At 42.0% G+C, this 21,394-nt stretch overlaps 1 protein-coding gene across 1 annotated transcript; it reads right to left on the bottom strand.

The window, feature by feature from the left end:
* Positions 1-750: 750 nt before the first annotated feature.
* LOC127660795 (PWWP domain-containing protein 2B-like) lies at positions 751-14,421 on the bottom strand. The gene is made up of 3 exons (XM_052151214.1): positions 14,141-14,421; positions 7,622-9,266; positions 751-2,079 (listed from the first exon to the last, which is right to left on the bottom strand). The coding sequence occupies exons 1-2, from the start codon at positions 14,278-14,280 to the stop codon at positions 7,622-7,624; spliced, it is 1,785 nt and encodes a 594-aa protein (XP_052007174.1). The 5' UTR covers positions 14,281-14,421; the 3' UTR covers positions 751-2,079.
* Between the last annotated feature and the right edge of the window lie 6,973 nt (positions 14,422-21,394).

Raw genomic sequence — 21,394 nt, forward strand, 5'->3', positions numbered from 1 at the left:
ATTAAGTTCAGTAGGATTAAGTTTAGTAAGTTCAAGTTCAGTAGGATTAAGTTCAGTAGGATTAAGTTTAGTAAGGTTAAGTTCAGTTTAGTTGGGTTAGGTTAAGTTCAGTAGGATTAGGTTTAGTAGGGTTAGTTTAAGCTCAGTTGGGTTGGGTTTAGTAGGGTTAGTTTAAGCTCAGTTGGGTTGGGTTTAGTAGGGTTAGTTTAAGCTCAGTTGGGTTGGGTTTAGTAGGGTTAGGTTTATGTTCTGTTTGGTTAGATTAAGCTCAGTTAGGTTAGGTTGTGTTTAGTAGGGTTAGTTTAAGTTCAGTAGCGTTAAGTTCAGTTTAGTTGGGTTAGGTTAAGTTCAGTAGGGTTAGGTTTATGTTCGGTGGGTGTGCCAACTGGCCAGTGTTTAAATGGCTGGATGGAGTGAATTATTTTGTCTAATGAAAATTAGCTTTATGTTCATCATGTTTACCACCATGTTTACTTTTTGATTCTTGAGAAAAAGACCCTTTGAGACGTCACAGCAATCTATCAGCACAGTTTAACATTCAACACAAAGGCACAAAATCAGTTTAGGGCAGAGCAACAGCTCTGAAAAGCTTTAACTTTGAGACCAAATGGCCCTGTAATAAGTAATAAACCACATCGCTTATGTGAAGGAGGGGTCAACGAGTACTCACGATTACGCAACCAGTGTTTTGAAAGTGCACCGCAACGCCGCACCCACATGCAAAAAGAACATTCCAGAGAGTTTATTGCTTTCAGATTTTATTCTATTTACATAAAAAAATTCACCTTGTTGAGCAGTGGCTGTCTGCACATATAAATGACTGCAGAGTCCATAATCATACACCAGCTGGCACAGAAAACCTGTGATTGATGTGCAGCTTAAAATACACCTCAAGCTGCGTTGAGAGCCCTTCCCCCAGTCCTGAGCAAAACCTCTTGCAATGCTCACATCCTGAAGGTGGAAGAACTGTTCTGCATTAAAGCAGACACTGATATCAAACCCCATATAGCAAAGAATTGAGTGCATGAATTGGTTCCATCAGCTGGAGTTTTGATCCTTTAATAAAACAGATGGTGCATAGAAGCGTACAGTTCTGTTTATATCTCCAGTGGAAACATTTCATAAAGAGTAAAGTAATGGTGACTAACATAAACCAGGCTAAACGCAAGAATACAGTGTGCACAACTTCCTGAAAGCGTCCTTTAATCAAAATCTGTTCCTTAAAAATGAAAAACCACTTCTGAAGCGATGGGTCGGCTCCTCCGGGAGTCTGCGAACTCTAGTGTTTGTTCGCTCGTGAGTTCACAGCAGGCCACCAAGGTATATGGATAAAGTGCATTTCTCAACGTGACATTAAATAATTAAAGCAAATACAACTGAAACGTCGCTGGCCTCTAAACGACCATATCCAATGAAACATCATATAGTCAATGACAAAGGAAAACATGAGGACAGGAGATATATTCTGCACACCGGTTGGACTCACACGGTCATCTCTAGATGCAGACGATACAAAACAAATTTCACATTTCCATCATTTGAAGAAATAGACACACAGTAAGACTTTTCATTTAGTATTGTAACACGGATAATCGTCAGTTCGTTCCGTTCCGTTTGGGCATCCTAGGAGGATGGCGCTGTGATGGGGCGGGCGCCACCCATAAACGGGCAGGCGAAGAAATGGTCGGTCGAAAGAAACAGCAGCAGTGTGATCTTACAGGGGTGTTTGGAGGCCAGTCACCTGTCTATGGTTTTGTGAATAAATACATTCGGATTTAGTGTCAAGCTACTTTTTCTAATATAATATACGTCCTAAAAAAACAAACAAAATATGGGGACAAACAAAGAGAGAGAGAGAGGGAACTATTCACTCCGAGTCGTCTTTAGATATTCCAGCGTGTTTGTCGTGGCCCCTCAAACGTAGTCCACACGTTATCAGGTTTCTTCCAACAGATGTGTGGGGAAAACGGACCTTCCCTCATGATTTCCGTGGCAAATGAAGGCATTCTCCATCCGGGGAGCGTGCCACACCCTGGGAGCATTGATCCGTGAATATCAGTCACCTTCCCTCTTCTTCCTCTAGAGACAAAACAAAGCAAATTAATATGTGGAAAAGGAAACGGACTAAAACCGTGTGAAACTGTGGCTCCATTGCAGAACACATTGAGCTGCCTACATAGGCAGTATTTTAAGGCATCATCGATGAAACATTTTGTATTTCTTTGAGAACTTTGCATTTCTGGGTTGTCTTTGCACTTTTATTATTGTTTTATTAGATTATAAAAACACATTCAGCACAAAATATTTCCATTACTATAAACTTCAGCTTCTCTAACTTTAATAAATAACAACAGATATTAATTCTGAAACTTGTGAAATAAAGTCCAAAGTGTCTCTTTCAAAAGATGCTACAAATGTGTCCAAACTTCAAAGGGTCCCATAAATACAACCATTTAAGATCAGGTCATTTTCATGGATTGTGCTCAATAAGGGGGCGTTCATCAACAGGTTAATATAGCTTTAATTTTGGGTATTCCACTGAAACAGGAAATATTTTAAAAACACCTTCAGAGTTTAAAGAGTTAAAACATAATTGAAGATCATGCATAAAAACAATTTGTCTTTAGACCCCCCCTGTGGCAAGGAACACAAACTCCATAGGATGTTAGTTGAATGGAGGAAAACAACTTTTGGGGAAACGAGACCGATGGGACCCAATGGGACCAGAGAACCAGACCCTGGCCGATGGGATCCAAGAACCCGACCCTGGCCCGATGGGACCCGAGAACCCTGACCCGATGGGACCCAAGAACCCTGACCCGATGGGACCCGAGAACCCGACGGGTTTCAGGCTGGGTTCGGGTCAGTTTTTCCAAGTAGGACTTCGGGTTTGGGTTTGCAATTTATTATATAATAAAACGGCCTACCGAACTTGTTTCATGCCCGCCCGCACTCTCTCTCACAGAGACGTTTGAACGGACGAGTTAGGGGCCGTTCACTCCAAACGCGTGTTTGCGCTCGTCTGTTCTGTTTTCCCCTTGTTTTAAAGTAAGTAAACATATGCTAGACAGATCTCTTTGACATTTGCACCATGTCTTGCTTTTTCTTCAGCGTCTCGTGCAGGACCCGCACCATTTAAACATGTACAAAGTTAAAAAGAACTTCAACGTTTTAAAAAACGCATGTTGAGACACCTGCGCTCCGTTTCATTCTTTGCACTGCATCTAGATTGTTTTTAGAACAGTTGTTGAACGTTCTGAACAAGTTCAGGCTGTAAAGAGGGGACGGTTACGTTGTTTCATATTATTCCAGATTGTTCCGCACCAAATGAAGTTTCAGCATGTGTCCTGAGGGGCTGCCGCGCCTTGTTAAAACGGTGTGTTTACGGTTTCAATACGGTTACGAATGTTGCCTGTATGCTTAGATAAAGCCTATTGCAACAGTACTTGCTAGGTGAAGCAAGCGACTTCAGGAGGGGTTTGGGCTTATAATGTAACAGTGTCGTTCGGGCCGGGTAGTGTCCGGACACACGGTCTCTGATATGGGTCATGTTTGGGTTTCACTTCAAGGCCCATGCAGACTTCTATCCGACACATCAAGGCATTTTGAAGACACAACATCGTTTGAGGAATGTAACCTTAACGCAAGTTACAGTATCCACGAGTAGAAACACAATTTCATCATTATCAATGTACGACAGCAAACAGATAACGTTATTGCAGAAGTCATCATTGATATTTAAAAGTTAATCTAATGGGAGACAAGTTGGGTAACGTTAAAGTTACCGTCAGTCTCTTCGCTTATGTCCACTGACATATCCGTCTGCTTGTCGTATGTAACGTTGTAACAATACCTAATTATCAAATGATAATGTTATTACCAGCGGCTCTAACAACGTAACTATTTTCAGCATCTGATGAGCTGATGAGCACGCTCAACCCCGGTAACCACTTAAGCTTCTTTGATGGCTCAAATGTGTGTGCTAGTCAATTTTGTGCTTTGACCGTTTGTGAATGGTGTTAAACTCATCTCGTTTATGCTTTGTGGGCCCCGAGAACCCGACCCTGGCCCGATGGGACACGAGAACCCGACCTGATGGGACACGAGAACTCGACGGGACCCGAGAACCCAACCCTGGCCCGATGGGACCCGATGGGACCAGAGAACCCGAGTCAGTTTTTCCAAGTAGGACTTCGGGTTTGGGTTTACAATTTATTATATAATAAAACGGCCTACCGAACTTGTTTCATGCCCGCCCGCACTCTCTCTCACAGAGACGTTTGTACGGACGAGTTCACTCCAAACGCGTGTTTGCGCTCGTCTGTTCTGTTTTCCCCTTGTTTTAAAGTATGTAAACACATGCTGGACGGATCTCTTTGACATTTGCGCCAGGTCTCATCCAAGGTCCACCCACCAGTCGCACAAAATGGGGGATCTCACCGTGGATAGCACCTGGTATCTGGTACTTTATTAGCACCACCTCAGTCGAGGTTCCAAGCGATACTAAATGTGACGTCAAAACCCTGCAGATCACCGATTGGCCAGAGAGAACCGTCACTACCAGCGTCACTGCTATACGCTAGATGGCATGTTAGCTAACCCTCGTGCATCGTCTTTGAGCGAACACAGTGATGTCCCCGTCTGCGATTTGGTCAATGATCTCTCAAACGCTCCTGTATATTTTTAGCTGTATTTTGTCTTGCCTCTTTTGAAACAATTTGTCATCTTGCTGTGAAAAACAGAGAGAACACTGTTCATTCAATCATTGCTCTTCGTGTTGTGTTTAAGATGATGTCACGGCAGTAGAGGCGGAGCAACTATGGCGATCAGCTTGTAATCCCGCCCCCGTTGAGGCGGCACTAAACTGCAGTGGAAACGCAAACTCAAAAAAGCGAGTCGAGTCGTAACGTGCCATAAATGGGGGCAACCCATAAACATTAATGGGGGTCCCACGAGAGATCGATGGCAACAGTTCCCGTCAATTCAGTGCAATGATTTGTGTAAATTTATTAGTTAAAATATCAGTAGAAAATGTCATTAATATATAAAATCTCGTTCTCTCACTGGCGACTGTGTAACATGGAGTACATTTGGAGTAAAAAAGGAATAGTTCACCCAAAAATGAAAATTCTGTCATCATTTACTCACCCTCATGTTGTTCTAAACCTGTATGCAAAAGAAGACGTTTTGAAGAATGCTGGTAATCAGCCATTGACTGCCATAGTAGGAAAAATTAAATACTAACGAAATCAGTGATTAGCATCAACGGTCCGTTACCAACATTCTTCTAAACATCATCTTTGGTGTTCAACAGAAGAACCTCATACAGGTTTGGAACAACATGAGGGTGAGTAAATGGGTGAACTGTCCCTTTAACAGTCACTAACATTTTCGGTTCACAAAAGTGTCAATGTTGGTATTAAAACGTCTATAATTAGTCAAATGTCCTTAAATAAGATTATTATTGACAGAAAGTTGAGCTACAAAACATTGTAGATTTAAGATCTGTTCTTAAAATATCGGCGATGTAATAATCTCACAGACATGGGATCCGGCTTAAGTCACATTTCTTGCTTTATCTGGTGTTGACGTGATTGCCGCTCGTGCGGATCGATGTTAAGATCGATTTACACTTTCTAATGGTAGAGAAGAAGTTCCTGAACCGACGAAATAAACCCGAGACGATTGAAATCAATGTTCAGGAAGCACATCCGGTATTTATCTGCACAGCATATAAACATTCATCCATGACATCATCGGTAAAGTTCGGGTCTGTTTTGGTGTTTTGCGGCCCACAGACATGCAGTCACACAAAGCACAGTTGTGGTGTGTCTGAAAATGTCTGTAAGGAGATTCAGTCCAAACACTCGCAGTGGGAGCAGCTTGCAAACTTGAGCAAATATTGAACCAAGACGGCATCTTGTCCTCTGTAAACACAAGCGACTAGGCAACCTCCATAGAAACGCAGGCCATGGGAATTAAGAGAATGAGGCAATGCTCAACTGAGAAAGCACGTCTATATCTGTCAATCAAAGGTGTGTTTGCGGCATTCCATGGAATCACCGATTCATAAAATGTAAATTAACAGTTCACCCCAAATTAAAATGTCCATTTACTCATTGTTATTAAGTGTTAACTTGTTTTAATAAAACAATTAAAATGGCTTTAAAATGTGGTGCAATAGGTGTTAAAATACTTTTCTTGCATACATGTGTATGCGCATTAATAAGTAATATAAATAAATAATAATAATAATAATAATAATAATGGGTTTAACCAGGTGATTATTTTTTAGCACCTCTAAATCTGACGCCATTGTGCTGAGCAGGAAACCGATGGAGTCTGTACTCCAGGTAGGGAAGGAGGTATTGCCCCAAGTGAAGGAGTTCAAGTACCTCGGGGTCTTGTTCACGAGTGAGGGGACAATGGAGCGGGAGGTTGGCCGGAGAATCGGGGCAGCGGGGGCGGTATTGCACTCGCTCTATCGCACCGTTGTCACGAAAAGAGAGCCGGAAGGCAAAGCTCTCGATCTACCGGTCAATTTTCGTTCCTACCCTCACCTATGGTCATGAAGGCTGGGTCATGACCGAAAGAACTAGGTCGCGAGTACAAGCGGCCAAAATGGGCTTCCTCAGAAGGGTGGCGGGCTTCTCCCTTAGAGATAGGGTGAGGAGCTCAGTCATCCGTGAGTAGAGCCGCTGCTCCTTTGCGTCGAAAGGAGCCAGTTGAGGTGGTTTGGGCATCTGGTAAGGATGCCCCCTGGCCGCCTCCCTAGGGAGGTGTTTCAGGCACGTCCAGCTGGGAGGAGGCCTCGGGGAAGACCCAGGATTAGGTGGAGAGATTACATCTCCACACTGGCCTGGGAACGCCTCGGGGTCCCCCAGTCAGAGCTGGTTAATGTGGCTCAGGAAATTTGGCGCCCCCTGCTAGAGCTGCTGCCCCCGCGACCTGACTTCAGATAACCGGTTGGAGATGGATTTTTTTTTTCATTTGACCTCAACAAAATGCACCTTTGCACAAAAAATGCCAAAACATCTAATAAAGAATGATAATCATAGACAGAATAATATTTTTTTTTAAACTTCACAAACCGGTTTGAGGGTCTGAAGCGGTCTTAATTTTTTTGGCCAATTGACAACGCCAACTGACTCCGAGATGGTGGACAAAAGTCTTCAAAATATAAAGCCTAATCATTTCAAAACTTCATATTTATTAAGAGAAATAATAATTAACGATTATTCTGCACTACTCACGCAAACATGTCTGTTTTCAAGAATTTCACACGACCCCTTATTCAAGAAATTGTTTGTGTGAATTACTTTTGTAATGCATTTACGAATAATTTAATAGATCTAGAAAGAAAAGAGCATCACATCATTGAACCGCACTCTTTAAAACACTCTTTAGAAGTCCCCAAAGTGTGTGAATGTGTGTGTGAATGGGTGAATGAGACACAGTGTAAAGCGTTTGAATACAGTTAAGGCTTAAAAAGGCGCTATATAAGTGTAGACCATTTACCATTTGGAAGACATGAAGGAGAGTAAATGATTTCTACTTTTGGGTGAACTACTCCTGAAGACAGTAAGTTTCAGTCTAACGAAAAGTAAGGAAAGGAACTCACCTAAGTTTCACAGTGAGCAAGTAGAGATGTGATTTCTGCACTCATGTGTCCCACGGCCTTGGCCGCCTCCATAATGGCACGTCGGTACATCCCTTTCTTTTTGCGGTTGAAACGTGACCGGAAGAACTCAAGGAAAGGTGACAGTTTGGCAACCGAGAGTTCGGAGGTGGTGGGCGAGCCGAACCAGGACACTTTCGCTTCAGGCCAAGGTGCATCACCCTTTCCGTCTTCTCTACGAGTACCGCTTATACTGAGTATCCGTGCGGGCCACCAAGGGAAACCGTGAATCTTACCCCAAACGACATCACCAACCGTCACCGCGTGACCGTCCTCGGTCACACATTTAGTCATGCTGCGAGTGTGCAGTCGAACAGTTAGAGGTGGAACAGTCTTACTCTCCCCTTGAGAGGAGGACGACACGGAGAGCTCGTCGCCCGGGGCAAGATCGGACAGTTCCGGCGACGTGCCGTCTGAACTGAAGGACTTTGACTCATCCAGACTGTCACTGCTGCACACGGAGAGGCTTGACGAGTCCGCCTTTCTCTTGCGGAAGTTAATGAGTAAAGTCAGGTCGCCGTGACGTTCGACTTCCTCTCCACAGTTTCCTGACCAAAGTTCTAGAGGGTTCTCAGCACCATCCTCACCCTGAGATTTGGGAGCTCTGGGAAGTTTTCGACGTGTACCACCCACTAGTTCTGCCTCATACAAAGACACTTGCTCCGCTCCGTCATCCCTCGATCTTACACGTATCTTTGGCGATGGGGCATCCGGACCACTTAGCTTTGGGAGCTTGAGTTTGGGAATGGAAATGGTAAGACCAGTTCTGATGGAGTCCATGGAGGGCTTCATCTCTTTTGGGGCTTCCCTGGAAGAGTCTCGTTCTCTGTGTCCATTCTGCAATAACTGCTTCGGGCAGAAGGGTTTGACAGAACCGTGAACTCTTGCTGGGATCTTTATCACTTCACCTTTACCTTGCGGAGTGCTGTAGGAGATCTTAATGACAGGACTGTGAGGAATGGTGGGTACTCCAGGATACTTCTCATCTTCCTTCTTGTCCTTTCTAAACCGTTTGCTGTCGTAGACTGTCGAGTCCTCTCTCCTTTTGGCCTCTTTAGTGTTGTCCCCGTCGTCTTTTCTCTGATTCTTTCCGGGGACAGCTTTAGTGTCCTCGTCTGCTTCAGGAGCATTCTCCTTCCGGGAGGTCTTGGGCGCTGTCGGCCCATCTTTGCTGTCCTCGTCGCTGTTGATCGTGTTCTTACATTTCTCGCACAACACCTGCCGAGGTCGCAGTCTGATCGTGCTCATGGTCATCCGACCTGGTTCCCGACCTCGCCTCTTCTTTCTCTTGATTGGACGAGGTGGCGGTTGAGGAACCCATTGATTGTAGGTGTGGCGAACCCACATGGGATGAGGAAAAGGGGCGCCCTCGAAGTACGGAGGGTATGTTGGCTGACCCGGTTGCACTGGGATGGGTACAGGGGCAGGAGGTGCCGTCTCCGGCTCAGTGTTCTCATCTTTTGGTCGTGGTGTAGGTTGACTAGGGGGTTTCAAAGAAGGCTCTTCACTTGAGACTTCACAGTCTGGTCGCAATACAAGGCTCTCGTCTGACTTTCCAACAACATCTGGGAGGCAAAACAGCCCAGTCCTACAGGATAGAAACATGTGGGAAACATAAGGGCCAATATTGGACACTCCGGGACACATATAATTAGAGTAATGGAGGTTCATTAATTACCCATAACTGTGCCACTTCCTTACATGGTCACAATGGGCACATTAGCTTCCTAATCATGTGCATTTCTAATTGAACTAGCATGAGTGTCAATAATCAGTTAAATATATTTGTATTTAACACTGTTTTACGACATTCAAGAAAGGCAAATGAACTCACAAGAATAATAATTTCCAATGTCAAGCAGACTCTTCCCCAGAAAAACAAGTTCGTACCATGCAACACTTAACCACACCAATGTTTATTCTCCAACCTATAAAACCCCCCAAAAAAATCACTCTTTCAAAACTCTTATTGGTGCAGATTTTCCTGAAAAATTGGGCCATCCTCACAGCGTAAATGCGGTAGGGGGAATCCCACGAAAACATGTACCGGTCACATTTTAAAACAAAGAAATACATTTTTTATTTTGCATAAAAGAAGATTATTTATAGGCTATTTAGATCCATAACGATTTTATACATTGTTAAATTATTTTAATAGTAATTTAGCACATATCCACCCAAATTCTTACAACAGGGATGTGTCACTTTACGTTTTATTAAATGATTAATTATTCTCAATGGTAACTCGTGAGATTCTCAGTGTTGTAATTCAGTTATGTTATTTATTTATTTATTTTATATATATATATATATATATATATATATATATATATATATATATATATATATATATATATATATATATATACACACTGCCCTACAAAGGCTAAGTGCAGTAACTACGCAAACAAAGAAACAGAGAAAAAGGCCTTTAAAGTTTTTATACCAGCCAATCAAACATGTTATGGGTACATTAGTGGTAATGCATTTATGTAAAGCCTTCTTAGGAAGACATTTTTTATAGATAAAAAACATGACCACTGATGTGACCTTTGCCTCGGGATTGTGCCATGGTTGTCTCATGCTGTTCTAGGTTGGCTTGTTGTTTCTATGTGAGGGAGTGTTACGATCGGGACAAACAGTATTACAATGTCCTTCGGGAGAAGGCTACCAAGCCAGACAGTAGGGCAGTATAGTCCTATTGTTTCCTAGGGCTGGCTAAAAAAATATAGATTTTTCAATTACTCACAATCTTCACTTAAACCATCCCAAAATAGATTCTTAAAATCCTAGGATTGATCTTTCACTCTATGCGCAGCCCACTAGAATGTGAGTAACTCACTCGGACGTGTGACCGAATTTCGTGCTATGCGACACAAAACATCTGATTATCCACTGACTCAATGTTCAGAGTTGAATCGAAAAATCTGTATCAAGACCCATTTATTATAGTAATATCAATGTTCTTAATTGTTATGAAAATAATGTCACAATGCAAAACAGGGTTCATCTTCTTTGCACAGAGTACAAATTCGTATTTCTATTGTTTTTCGGTTTAAATGTGACGTGTTATTGTTTGGCGATTTAAAACCAAGAGCAACAAAACAGGTGAAACAATGTTATTTATAAACGGACCACACACCATTTAGAACAAGTCGAGCTTAAAGGTTTACGCTTTAGAAATAAATTAGCCTGTTCCCGTATTACAGAGGAGCCGTGAGGTGTGCGGGGACACGACGGAGACCAGGTGTACATGAATAAAGCATCCTGAGCTAATCCAGCGAGCTCAATGGCTGTGTGAGGTTAGAAATCACAGACAAAGAGATGAACGGGACAGCCCCCCTCCCATCTCAGTGAACAAAAACAATCCCATAACCTACCAGGACATGGTGAGAGGGCCAGGAGATTTGCTTGTTTTTGCATCAGCCCTGAAATCTGATTGTGCCGGGATTATCAATTAAACCTTAGGAGGAAATCCTGTGGGCACAGAGAGCCCTCGGGCAATAAACACTCATTTGAGATATTTGATGAAAAATATAAAACGCCCACCCCTGAAGTTACTACACTCAACGCAATAACAACAGGCCTACACCGCAGCCTAGTATTGACACCTAAAATCTAAAGCCATGTAGGCTGGAGAAAACATTTAATCGCATAATTAGCACATTTATAATAGCAGAAACGTTCATGACTGATGATGGTTAATGACTGGATCTATTCTAGTTTAAAATGAGATTTTTATTGCAGGAAATTAAACACTTCAAGGCTTGGAATACTGCCTACTGAACGCTGTGTACACGGCACACAGTTTACATAAAATAAAAAATAAATAAATAAAAGGATTCTTTCTGAAACCATAAATGGGTCATTCCGGGTCAACTCAACCAGAGGTCCCAAACTCAAAATTTAGATTTAGATTTTTATTTATTTATTTTTTGTCTGGTGAATGAAATACATAAATGACAAAGAAAGCCAAAATATTAAATGCCATGGATGAATATTTACGGAGTAATCCACTATTTTGCAGAGTTGGGTCAAAATGGAAATTTTCACCAGTGATTTTGGAGCAAAACCACAGATAAAAAAAATAACCTTAGAAAGGTGGAAGCATCATTATTTTATATATACACAGAGATCAGGACGTCTGTAACTAATATCAGTTGACTTCAGCAATCCTTGTTTAATTATATCCCAATGGTGACCGTTCAAAAATGGGGAAAAGGCACTTTTTGTGTTCTTTTTCCAAAGTTTGCTTGCCTGTAACTCAAGAACTTTTACAGACATCTTAATATCCTTTTAGATTCTGGTTAAGAATATTGCATTTATAAGGCCCTATAAGATTCAGTCCCAGAGATATTGGGCTTTCAATGTGGCTCCATGTGCAAAATGTTGAATTTGACCCATTTTCAGTGGTCGAAAACCACATGTGGGTCACTTTGCATACAGCTGATGCTTGTTGTCTTTTAAAAGAGGAATGTCTGAAGTACAAATAATGTTGAAACTAGAGCTGAAATTATTAGTCGACATTTTAGACAACATTGACAAACATAATAGTCGACATAAATGTTTGTTGTTGCGTCTTTAAAGGAAACACCCCGGCGTTACATCTTTAAGTGAGTTATTTTGAATGCGTTATAGCTTTATTAAAGATCAAATAATAAGGAAGCAGGTCATGTAAATAACTACAAACTCCTCGGCACTCCCATTGTATGAGTCACGTAAGTGACCCGATCTAATGGGGAGAGAACGAAACTGACCGGCTGAAGCACACTCGGTCACGGGACACACATCCCTCGAGCGCACACGCTTAATGCATCTAGACTATAACATGATGACTCGAGACTTATTGAATCATAATATATGTGTCACTGTGAGTTTCTGATCATGAAGAACCTTGTCAATATGCAGCTTTATTAATAAGAGGGAGTTTAAGTTATAGATGGATTGAAGTGAACAGAAAGGTGAGAGAGTCTCGTCCCATCATACACATTTACATGAGAAGCAGCTTATAAGATATTTAGACTTGCGTTTAGAGAATAGATGTTGAATATGAGCATATTTTGTCTTTACTGAACTCACAGAAGTATAAGTGAAAAATACACTTATATATAAAATACACTTATATTTAAGATTCATTCTCTTAATGCAAGTGTAAATATCTGATGTTGCTTCTCAAGTAAATGTTTCTTGTTTTAAGGATTTTTAGATCATTTTAAATGGAAAGACAAAAACACTTGATAACAAGAGCAGATCTGAACTGGTCAAGTTGAATAAATAAAAGGTATATTTCTAGTTTCAGCATTATTAGTTCTTCAGACATTCCTCTTTAAATACAATAAGTACCAGATTAATACAAAGTGACCCACATACTCAGAAATATTCCGAGCAGGACGTGACACATAGTGACTTGGCAGGAATGGGATGTAGGAAAAGCATTGGAAGTGATTTCAGATCCGGCCAAACGTTAACTAGGAAGAAAAACTGACAAATTTCACGAAACGTTATCAAATACTTTAGCTTTCCATCATAAGTACTTTACAGGATCTCTATGAAGTAAAAGTGACAATAATCTGATCCTCTTGCTCTATAAATACCTCCCTGTGACAAGCACATCCATGTGATAAACACTCTGAAGCAATGATATTTAGACAAATATAATATTGTCATTTTATATTATTAACTGATGTAATAATCTAGATGTTTAATGAAAGATTAGTTTAATTGAGTGACACCTCATCTGCCACATCAATGTAAATAAAGCCCCAAATCAGACAAATGACCTGCGCTAATGTTGAGCTATTGCACGAATAGTCCAAATATACATGTATTATTTATTAACATGATTTCATAAATGTCATGGGTGGGTGGTTCAGCAGTGGGGAACATGTTACCATTGAAAGGCCTTTTTTTAATCCTTAAAAAATATATGTAATACTTATAAGTGTTATTCAGCCAATTCTCCCATTATACATGCTATAATTTAATACTCTTTAAATGAATAAACATCTATTTTCAACATTAAACATTTGACCTTTAAACTCCATTTATATTCAGATATCCATCACTAGGCACAACAATGCCAGCTGGCCCTGACTTTCATAATGATTTAATTCCCTGTGACAGATGTGAAACATTGTAACATGTCCTTCAGTAATGCACGATGATACATTATATCCGCCATTAAACACATCAATGTTTCATCTCCACAGACATACACACAGAGCACAAACACCTTCAGCAGCTCTCATTAAACATCTACTGTCATATATGTGTTAACATCCCACAAATCTGACTCAGAAGTCTTGATTTAAAGTCACAAACGCGTTTGTAGTGTTTGATGTTGGTGGTTTGTGTGCTTCTCATTGTCTCATTTAAAGGCCTAACTGTCCACATATGGCCTGCTGTTAGGCCGGACATCACAAATGTGCATTTCCCCCTAAAACACAAAGAAATGCGACTCACTTTCTGTCGCAGTCCAGTAAGATGCCCGTGTAGTTTCTCTCTCGGTACGTGAGCGTCACCACCAACGTGTCGTTCAAGATCTGATCGACGGTTACCGGGATCCGGGAGCCGGCCTGCAGCTCCTCCGCTACAGCCTCCATGTTTTCCTAGCTCAGGTGTCCGGCTTGGCGTCGATCGATCCCGGCCGCCAGGGGCACGCTCGCGTCGGCCTTGGCTGCTACTCCGTTTCTTCAGCGCGCTCGGGAAGCTCCGGCAGGACGCGGAATGACGCCATCAACTCCACCGACACGATTACACAGGATCCGTCCGCAGTGACATCACCACCGACAGGCGAGAAAAACCCTCTGTGCTGGTTAGAGATGCAAATATATACATTCAGACTACATTAACAGCATACAGATAAACACTCATCCATTTTAATATATAACCACCTATAATAGCATCTTTATTTACTTACAACATATTAGATATACACCAAACTCATCTATTTTAAATATATATATAAATATGAAGAGACCACTGCAATATGATCCGTTTCTCTGGATTTACTCTTTATAAGTGTGTGTTTGAGTCAAATGAACATTTGTGTTTTATTCTATAAAGTACTGACGACATTTCTGCCAAATTACAAATACAAATATTGTTATTTACAGCATTTATTTGCAGAAAATAACAACTGGTCAAATAACACAAAATATGATGTTTTCAGACCTGAATAATGCAAAGAAACATGTTCATATTCATAATTAATCAACACAATATTCAGAAATCAATAATCCTGATTTACAATCACAGCTTTCATGTGTCTTGGCATGCCCTCTGCCAGTCTTTCACATCGCTGTTGGGATGCCCTCTGCCAGTCTTTCACATTGCTGTTATCATGCCCTCTGCCAGTCTTTCACATCGCTGTTGGCATGCCCTCTGCCAGTCTTTCACATCGCTGTTGGGATGCCCTCTGCCAGTCTTTCACATTGCTGTTGGGATGCCCTCTGCCAGTCTTTCACATCGCTGTTGGGATGCCCTCTGCCAGTCTTTCACATTGCTGTTGGCATGCCCTCTGCCAGTCTTTCACATCGCTGTTGGGATGCCCTCTGCCAGTCTTTCACATCGCTGTTGGCATGCCCTCTGCCAGTCTTTCACATTGCTGTTGGCATGCCCTCTGCCAGTCTTTCACATTGCTGTTGGCATGCCCTCTGCCAGTCTTTCACATTGCTGTTGGCATGCCCTCTGCCAGTCTTTCACATTGCTGTTGGCATGCCCTCTGCCAGTCTTTCACATTGCTGTTGGGATGCCCTCTGCCAGTCTTTCACATCGCTGTTGGGATGCCCTCTGCCAGTCTTTCACATCGCTGTTGGCATGCCCTCTGCCAGTCTTTCACATCGCTGTTGGGATGCCCTCTGCCAGTCTTTCACATCGCTGTTGGCATGCCCTCTGCCAGTCTTTCACATTGCTGTTGGCATGCCCTCTGCCAGTCTTTCACATTGCTGTTGGCATGCCCTCTGCCAGTCTTTCACATTGCTGTTGGCATGCCCTCTGCCAGTCTTTCACATTGCTGTTGGCATGCCCTCTGCCAGTCTTTCACATTGCTGTTGGCATGCCCTCTGCCAGTCTTTCACATCGCTGTTGGGATGCCCTCTGCCAGTCTTTCACATCGCTGTTGGCATGCCCTCTGCCAGTCTTTCACATCGCTGTTGGCATGCTTTCTGCCAGTCTTTCACATCGCTGTTGGCATGCCCTCTGCCAGTCTTTCACATCGCTGTTGGCATGCCCTCTGCCAGTCTTTCACATCGCTGTTGGCATGCCCTCTGCCAGTCTTTCACATCGCTGTTGGGATGCCCTCTGCCAGTCTTTCACATTGCTGTTGGCATGCCCTCTGCCAGTCTTTCACATCGCTGTTGGCATGCCCTCTGCCAGTCTTTCACATCGCTGTTGGGATGCCCTCTGCCAGTCTTTCACATCGCTGTTGGGATGCCCTCTGCCAGTCTTTCACATCGCTGTTGGCATGCCCTCTGCCAGTCTTTCACATCGCTGTTGGCATGCCCTCTGCCAGTCTTTCACATTGCTGTTGGGAGACTTTATGCCACTCCTGGTGCAAAAATTCAAGCATCTCTGGTTTGATTGATGGCTTGTGATCATACATCTTCCTCTTCATCACATTCCAGAGGTGTTCAGTGAGGTTCAGGTCTGGATATCTTGATCCGGTGGTCCTCCATCCACACCTTGATTGACCCGTCTGTGTGGCATGGGGCATTGCCCTGCTGGAGAAACCAATCCTCAGAGTCGGGGAACATTGTCAGAGCAGAAGGAAGCGAGTTTTCTTCCAGGATATCCTTGTACATGATTCATGCATCCTCCACAAAGACGAATCTGCCCGATTCCAGCTGAAGCACCCCCAGATCATCACGATCCTCCACCAAGTTATATTCATATATACATATATATATATATATATGCCAGGCTGGGCATCGCCTGGCACCTCACGATACAGTATGTATTGCAATACACATGTTACGGTTTGATATATTGCAGTAGATCAAAATGAATCAATTCAGGTGTGGTGATGGTGTAGTGAGCTAAAGCACATAACTGGTATTCAGAAGGTTGCTGGTTTGATCCCCACAGTCACCAGCATTGTGTCCTTGAGTAAGACACTTAACTCCAGGTTGCTCCGGGGGGATTGTCCCTGTAATAAGTGCACTGTAAGTCACTTTGGATAAAAGCATCTGCCAAATGCATAATGGTTAATGTAAATTTCAATTAATTTGGGTATACTTATATACTGATGCCCGGTGAAGAGCATGTAGCTCGAAACATGACATTTCTGTCTCTTGGTGAGCTCATTATATATATCAATATTTGCCTCTATCAACACAGCCCTAATGTATATATAGTGGTGACACATGTAGCCTTTATAATATTATGGTAAATGATTTTCACACACCAGGGTTGGTAAGATGTAGGGAGCTCCAGAATGCAGGGATTATTTCTTTATTTTCCCAAAACACCGAGACACTAGGCATTTAAAATGGCTGACTGATTCATGTGGACATAAACAATAAAGATGAATGATGAGGATGAAAGCAGCGCCACCTGCTGGTTCATTAGGAGCTGTGATGCTCACATGCTAACTCACAGTGACGGCTGTGAATCATCTTTTTCCTCAGTTCTTGTTCCTTCAAGACCAGTTATGTAAGATTCTGCAGGACACACCAAGACATTCCTTCATCATCTGCCCCATCAGCCCCAGCTCACATTCTGCCCTAAGGGTAAAGGTAAGCTGTCTATCACATCATTTCCACATACACCTACAGTACCACACACCAGCCAATCCTTAAAGGGACAGTACACCCAAAAAAGTCAATTCTGTCATCATTTACTCACCCTCATGCCATCCCAGATGTGTAACTTTCTTCCTCCAGCAGAACACAAATGAAGATTTTTAGAAGAATATTTCAGCTCTGTAGGTCCATACAATGCAAGCGAATGGTGACCAGAACTTTGAAGCTCCCAAAAGCACATAAATGTAACATAGAAGTAATAATAATACGACTCGGTGGTTTAATCCATGTCTTCAGACGTGATATGATAGGTGTGGGTGAGAAACAGATCAATATTTAAGTCATTTTTTACTATAAATCTCCACTTTCACTTTCACATATGACTCGGTGGTTTAATCCATGTCTTCAGAAGTGATATGATAAGTGTGGATGAGAAACAGATCAATATTTAAGTCATTTTTTACTATAAATCTACACTTTCACTTTCACATATGACTCGGTGGTTTAATCCATGTCTTCAGAAGTGATATGATAGGTGTGGATGAGAAACAGATCAATATTTAAGTCATTTTTTACTATAAATCTACACTTTCACTTTCACATAAGACTCCAGTGGTTTAATCCATGTCTTCAGAAGTGATATGATAAGTGTGGATGAGAAACAGACTCAATATTGAAGTCATTTTGTACTATAAATCTACACTTTCACTTTCACATATGACTCCAGTGGTTTAATCCATGTCTTCAGAAGTGATATGATAGGTGTGAGTGAGAAACAGATCAATATTTAAGTCATTTTTTACTATAAATCTACACTTTCACTTTCACAAACGACTCCAGTGGTTTAATCCATGTCTTCAGAAGTGATATGATAGGTGTGGGTGAGAAACAGATCAATATTTAAGTCATTTTAAACTATAAATCTACACTTTCACTTTCACATAAGACTCCAGTGGTTTAATCCATGTCTTCAGAAGTGATATGATAAGTGTGGGTGAGAAACAGATCAATATTTAAGTCATCATCTACTATAAATCTACACTTTCACTTTCACATATGACTCCAGTGGTTTAATCCATGTCTTCAGAAGTGATATGATAGGTGTGGGTGAGAAACAGATCAATATTTATGTCATTTTTTTACTATAAATCTACACTTTCACTTTCACATAAGACTCCAGTGGTTTAATCCATGTCTTCAGAAGTGATATGATAGGTGTGGGTGAGAAACAGATCAATATTTATGTCATTTTTTTACTATAAATCTACACTTTCACTTTCACTTCTTTTATTTTTAGTGATTTGCATTCTTCGTGCATATCTCCACCTACTGGGCAGGGGGAGAATTGATAGTGCCGGTGCAGTGGGAGAAAGAGTATTACTCAATACTACGTAACGTTATGTGTAGTAGTTAAAGTTTGGTATAAACTATCAAGTTTAAACGCTTTATAAACTAGTTGTTTGTAAGAAGGGATACATAGCCAGAATGATAAGAACTTTCAGCTGGGTGTATATTCTGATCATGTCTTTTTAAAATAAATCTAGGAACTGTGAGGATATCTACATACAGCAGATCGGACTCGGCATGTATTAAGCTTGTTTTCATATCTTGTGTTTTTAATACTCCACTGAAGTGTTTGAGCGTGTCTCATTTATTCATTGTCATGTAGACCGTGTTACAATGACAGTAATACACAACATGGCTTGCTCTTGTTTTTAAGGACTTTGATCTGGATGGATCATGGATTAAACCACTGGAGTCTTATGGATTACTTTTATGCTGCCTTTATGTGCTTTTTGGAGCTTCAAAGTTCCAGTCACCATTCACTTGCATTGTATGGACCTACAGAGCTGAAATATTCTTCTGAATATCTTAATTTGTGTTCTGCAGAAGAAATAAAGTCACACATCTGATGGCATGAGGGTGAGGAAATGATGAATAGAATTTTCATTTTTGGGTGAACTGTCCCTGTAAGAGTTCCATTAACTATTGTTTTCATATTTGTGAGGAAAGCTCTGTGTTTAGCATGGTAGAATCAATGATTAGGGTGATTATTTTGGGAACTGAAGAACACTGGGTGCCCCTTTAACAGACCTGTGACTTGTCAGTATACTGGTGATGTTAGTTATGTGAGGAATCATTTCTTTAAATCTAATCAGTATTGTCACTATTTACATTTACATTTCTGCATTTGGCAGATGCTTTTATCCAAAGTGACTTACAGTGCACTTATTATAGGGACAATCCCCCCGGAGCAACCTGGAGTTAAGTGTCTTACTCAAGGACACAATGGTGGTGACTGTGGGGATCAAACCAGCAACCTTCTGATTACCAATGTATTATACAGTGCACTTATTACAGGGACAATCCCCCCGGAGCAACCTGGAGTTAAGTGTCGTACTCAAGGACACAATGGTGGTGACTGTGGGGATCAAACCAGCAACCTTCTGAGTACCAATGTATTATACAGAGCACTTATTACAGGGACAATCCCCCCGGAGCAACCTGGAGTTAAGTGCCTTACTCAAGAACACAATGGTGGTGACTGTGGGGATCAAACCAGCAACCTTCTGAGTACCAATGTATTATACAGTGCACTTATTACAGGGACAATCCCCCCGGAGCAACCTGGAGTTAAGTGTCTTACTCAAGGACACAATGGTGGTGACTGTGGGGATCAAACCAGCAACCTTCTGAGTACCAATGTATTATACAGAGCACTTATTACAGGGACAATCCCCCCGGAGCAACCTGGAGTTAAGTGTCTTACTCAAGGACACAATGGTGATGACTGTGGGGATCAAACCAGCAACCTTCTGAGTACCAATGTATTATACAGAGCACTTATTACAGGGACAATCCCCCCGGAGCAACCTGGAGTTAAGTGCCTTACTCAAGAACACAATGGTGATGACTGTGGGGATCAAACCAGCAACCTTCTGAGTACCAGTGTATTATACAGAGCACTTATTACAGGGACAATCCCCCCGGAGCAACCTGGAGTTAAGTGCCTTACTCAAGAACACAATGGTGGTGACTGTGGGGATCAAACCAGCAACCTTCTGAGTACCAATGTATTATACAGAGCACTTATTACAGGGACAATCCCCCCGGAGCAACCTGGAGTTAAGTGCCTTACTCAAGAACACAATGGTGATGACTGTGGGGATCAAACCAGCAACCTTCTGAGTACCAATGTATTATACAGTGCACTTATTACAGGGACAGTCCCCCCGGAGCAACCTGGAGTTAAGTGCCTTACTCAAGGACACAATGGTGGTGACTGTGGGGATCAAACCAGCAACCTTCTGAGTACCAATGTATTATACAGTGCACTTATTACAGGGACAGTCCCCCCGGAGCAACCTGGAGTTAAGTGTCTTACTCAAGGACACAATGGTGGTGACTGTGGGGATCAAACCAGCAACCTTCTGAGTACCAATGTATTATACAGAGCACTTATTACAGGGACAATCCCCCCGGAGCAACCTGGAGTTAAGTGCCTTACTCAAGAACACAATGGTGATGACTGTGGGGATCAAACCAGCAACCTTTTGAGTACCAATGTATTATACAGTGCACTTATTACAGGGACAGTCCCCCCGGAGCAACCTGGAGTTAAGTGCCTTACTCAAGGACACAATGGTGGTGACTGTGGGGATCAAACCAGCAACCTTCTGAGTACCAATGTATTATACAGAGCACTTATTACAGGGACAATCCCCGAGCAACCTGGAGTTAAGTGTCTTACTCAAGGACACAATGGTGGTGACTGTGGGGATCAAACCAGCAACCTTCTGAGTACCAATGTATTATACAGAGCACTTATTACAGGGACAATCCCCGAGCAACCTGGAGTTAAGTGTCTTACTCAAGGACACAATGGTGGTGACTGTGGGGATCAAACCAGCAACCTTCTGATTACCAATGTATTATACAGTGCACTTATTACAGGGACAATCCCCCGAGCAACCTG

Source organism: Xyrauchen texanus, chromosome 20, assembly GCF_025860055.1.
Source record: "Xyrauchen texanus isolate HMW12.3.18 chromosome 20, RBS_HiC_50CHRs, whole genome shotgun sequence".
In the NCBI taxonomy this organism is placed as follows: domain Eukaryota; kingdom Metazoa; phylum Chordata; class Actinopteri; order Cypriniformes; family Catostomidae; genus Xyrauchen; species Xyrauchen texanus.

What these genes read in the sequence shown, in the direction of transcription:
- LOC127660795 (XM_052151214.1), bottom strand. Translation starts at nt 14,280, where the DNA reads ATGGAGGCTGTAGCGGAGGAGCTGCAGGCCGGCTCCCGGATCCCGGTA. An exon ending in TTACTGGACTGCGACAGAAA is followed by an intron (nt 9,267 to 14,140) that starts GTGAGTCGCATT and finishes TCTATCCTGTAG; the next exon opens with GACTGGGCTGTTTTGCCTCC.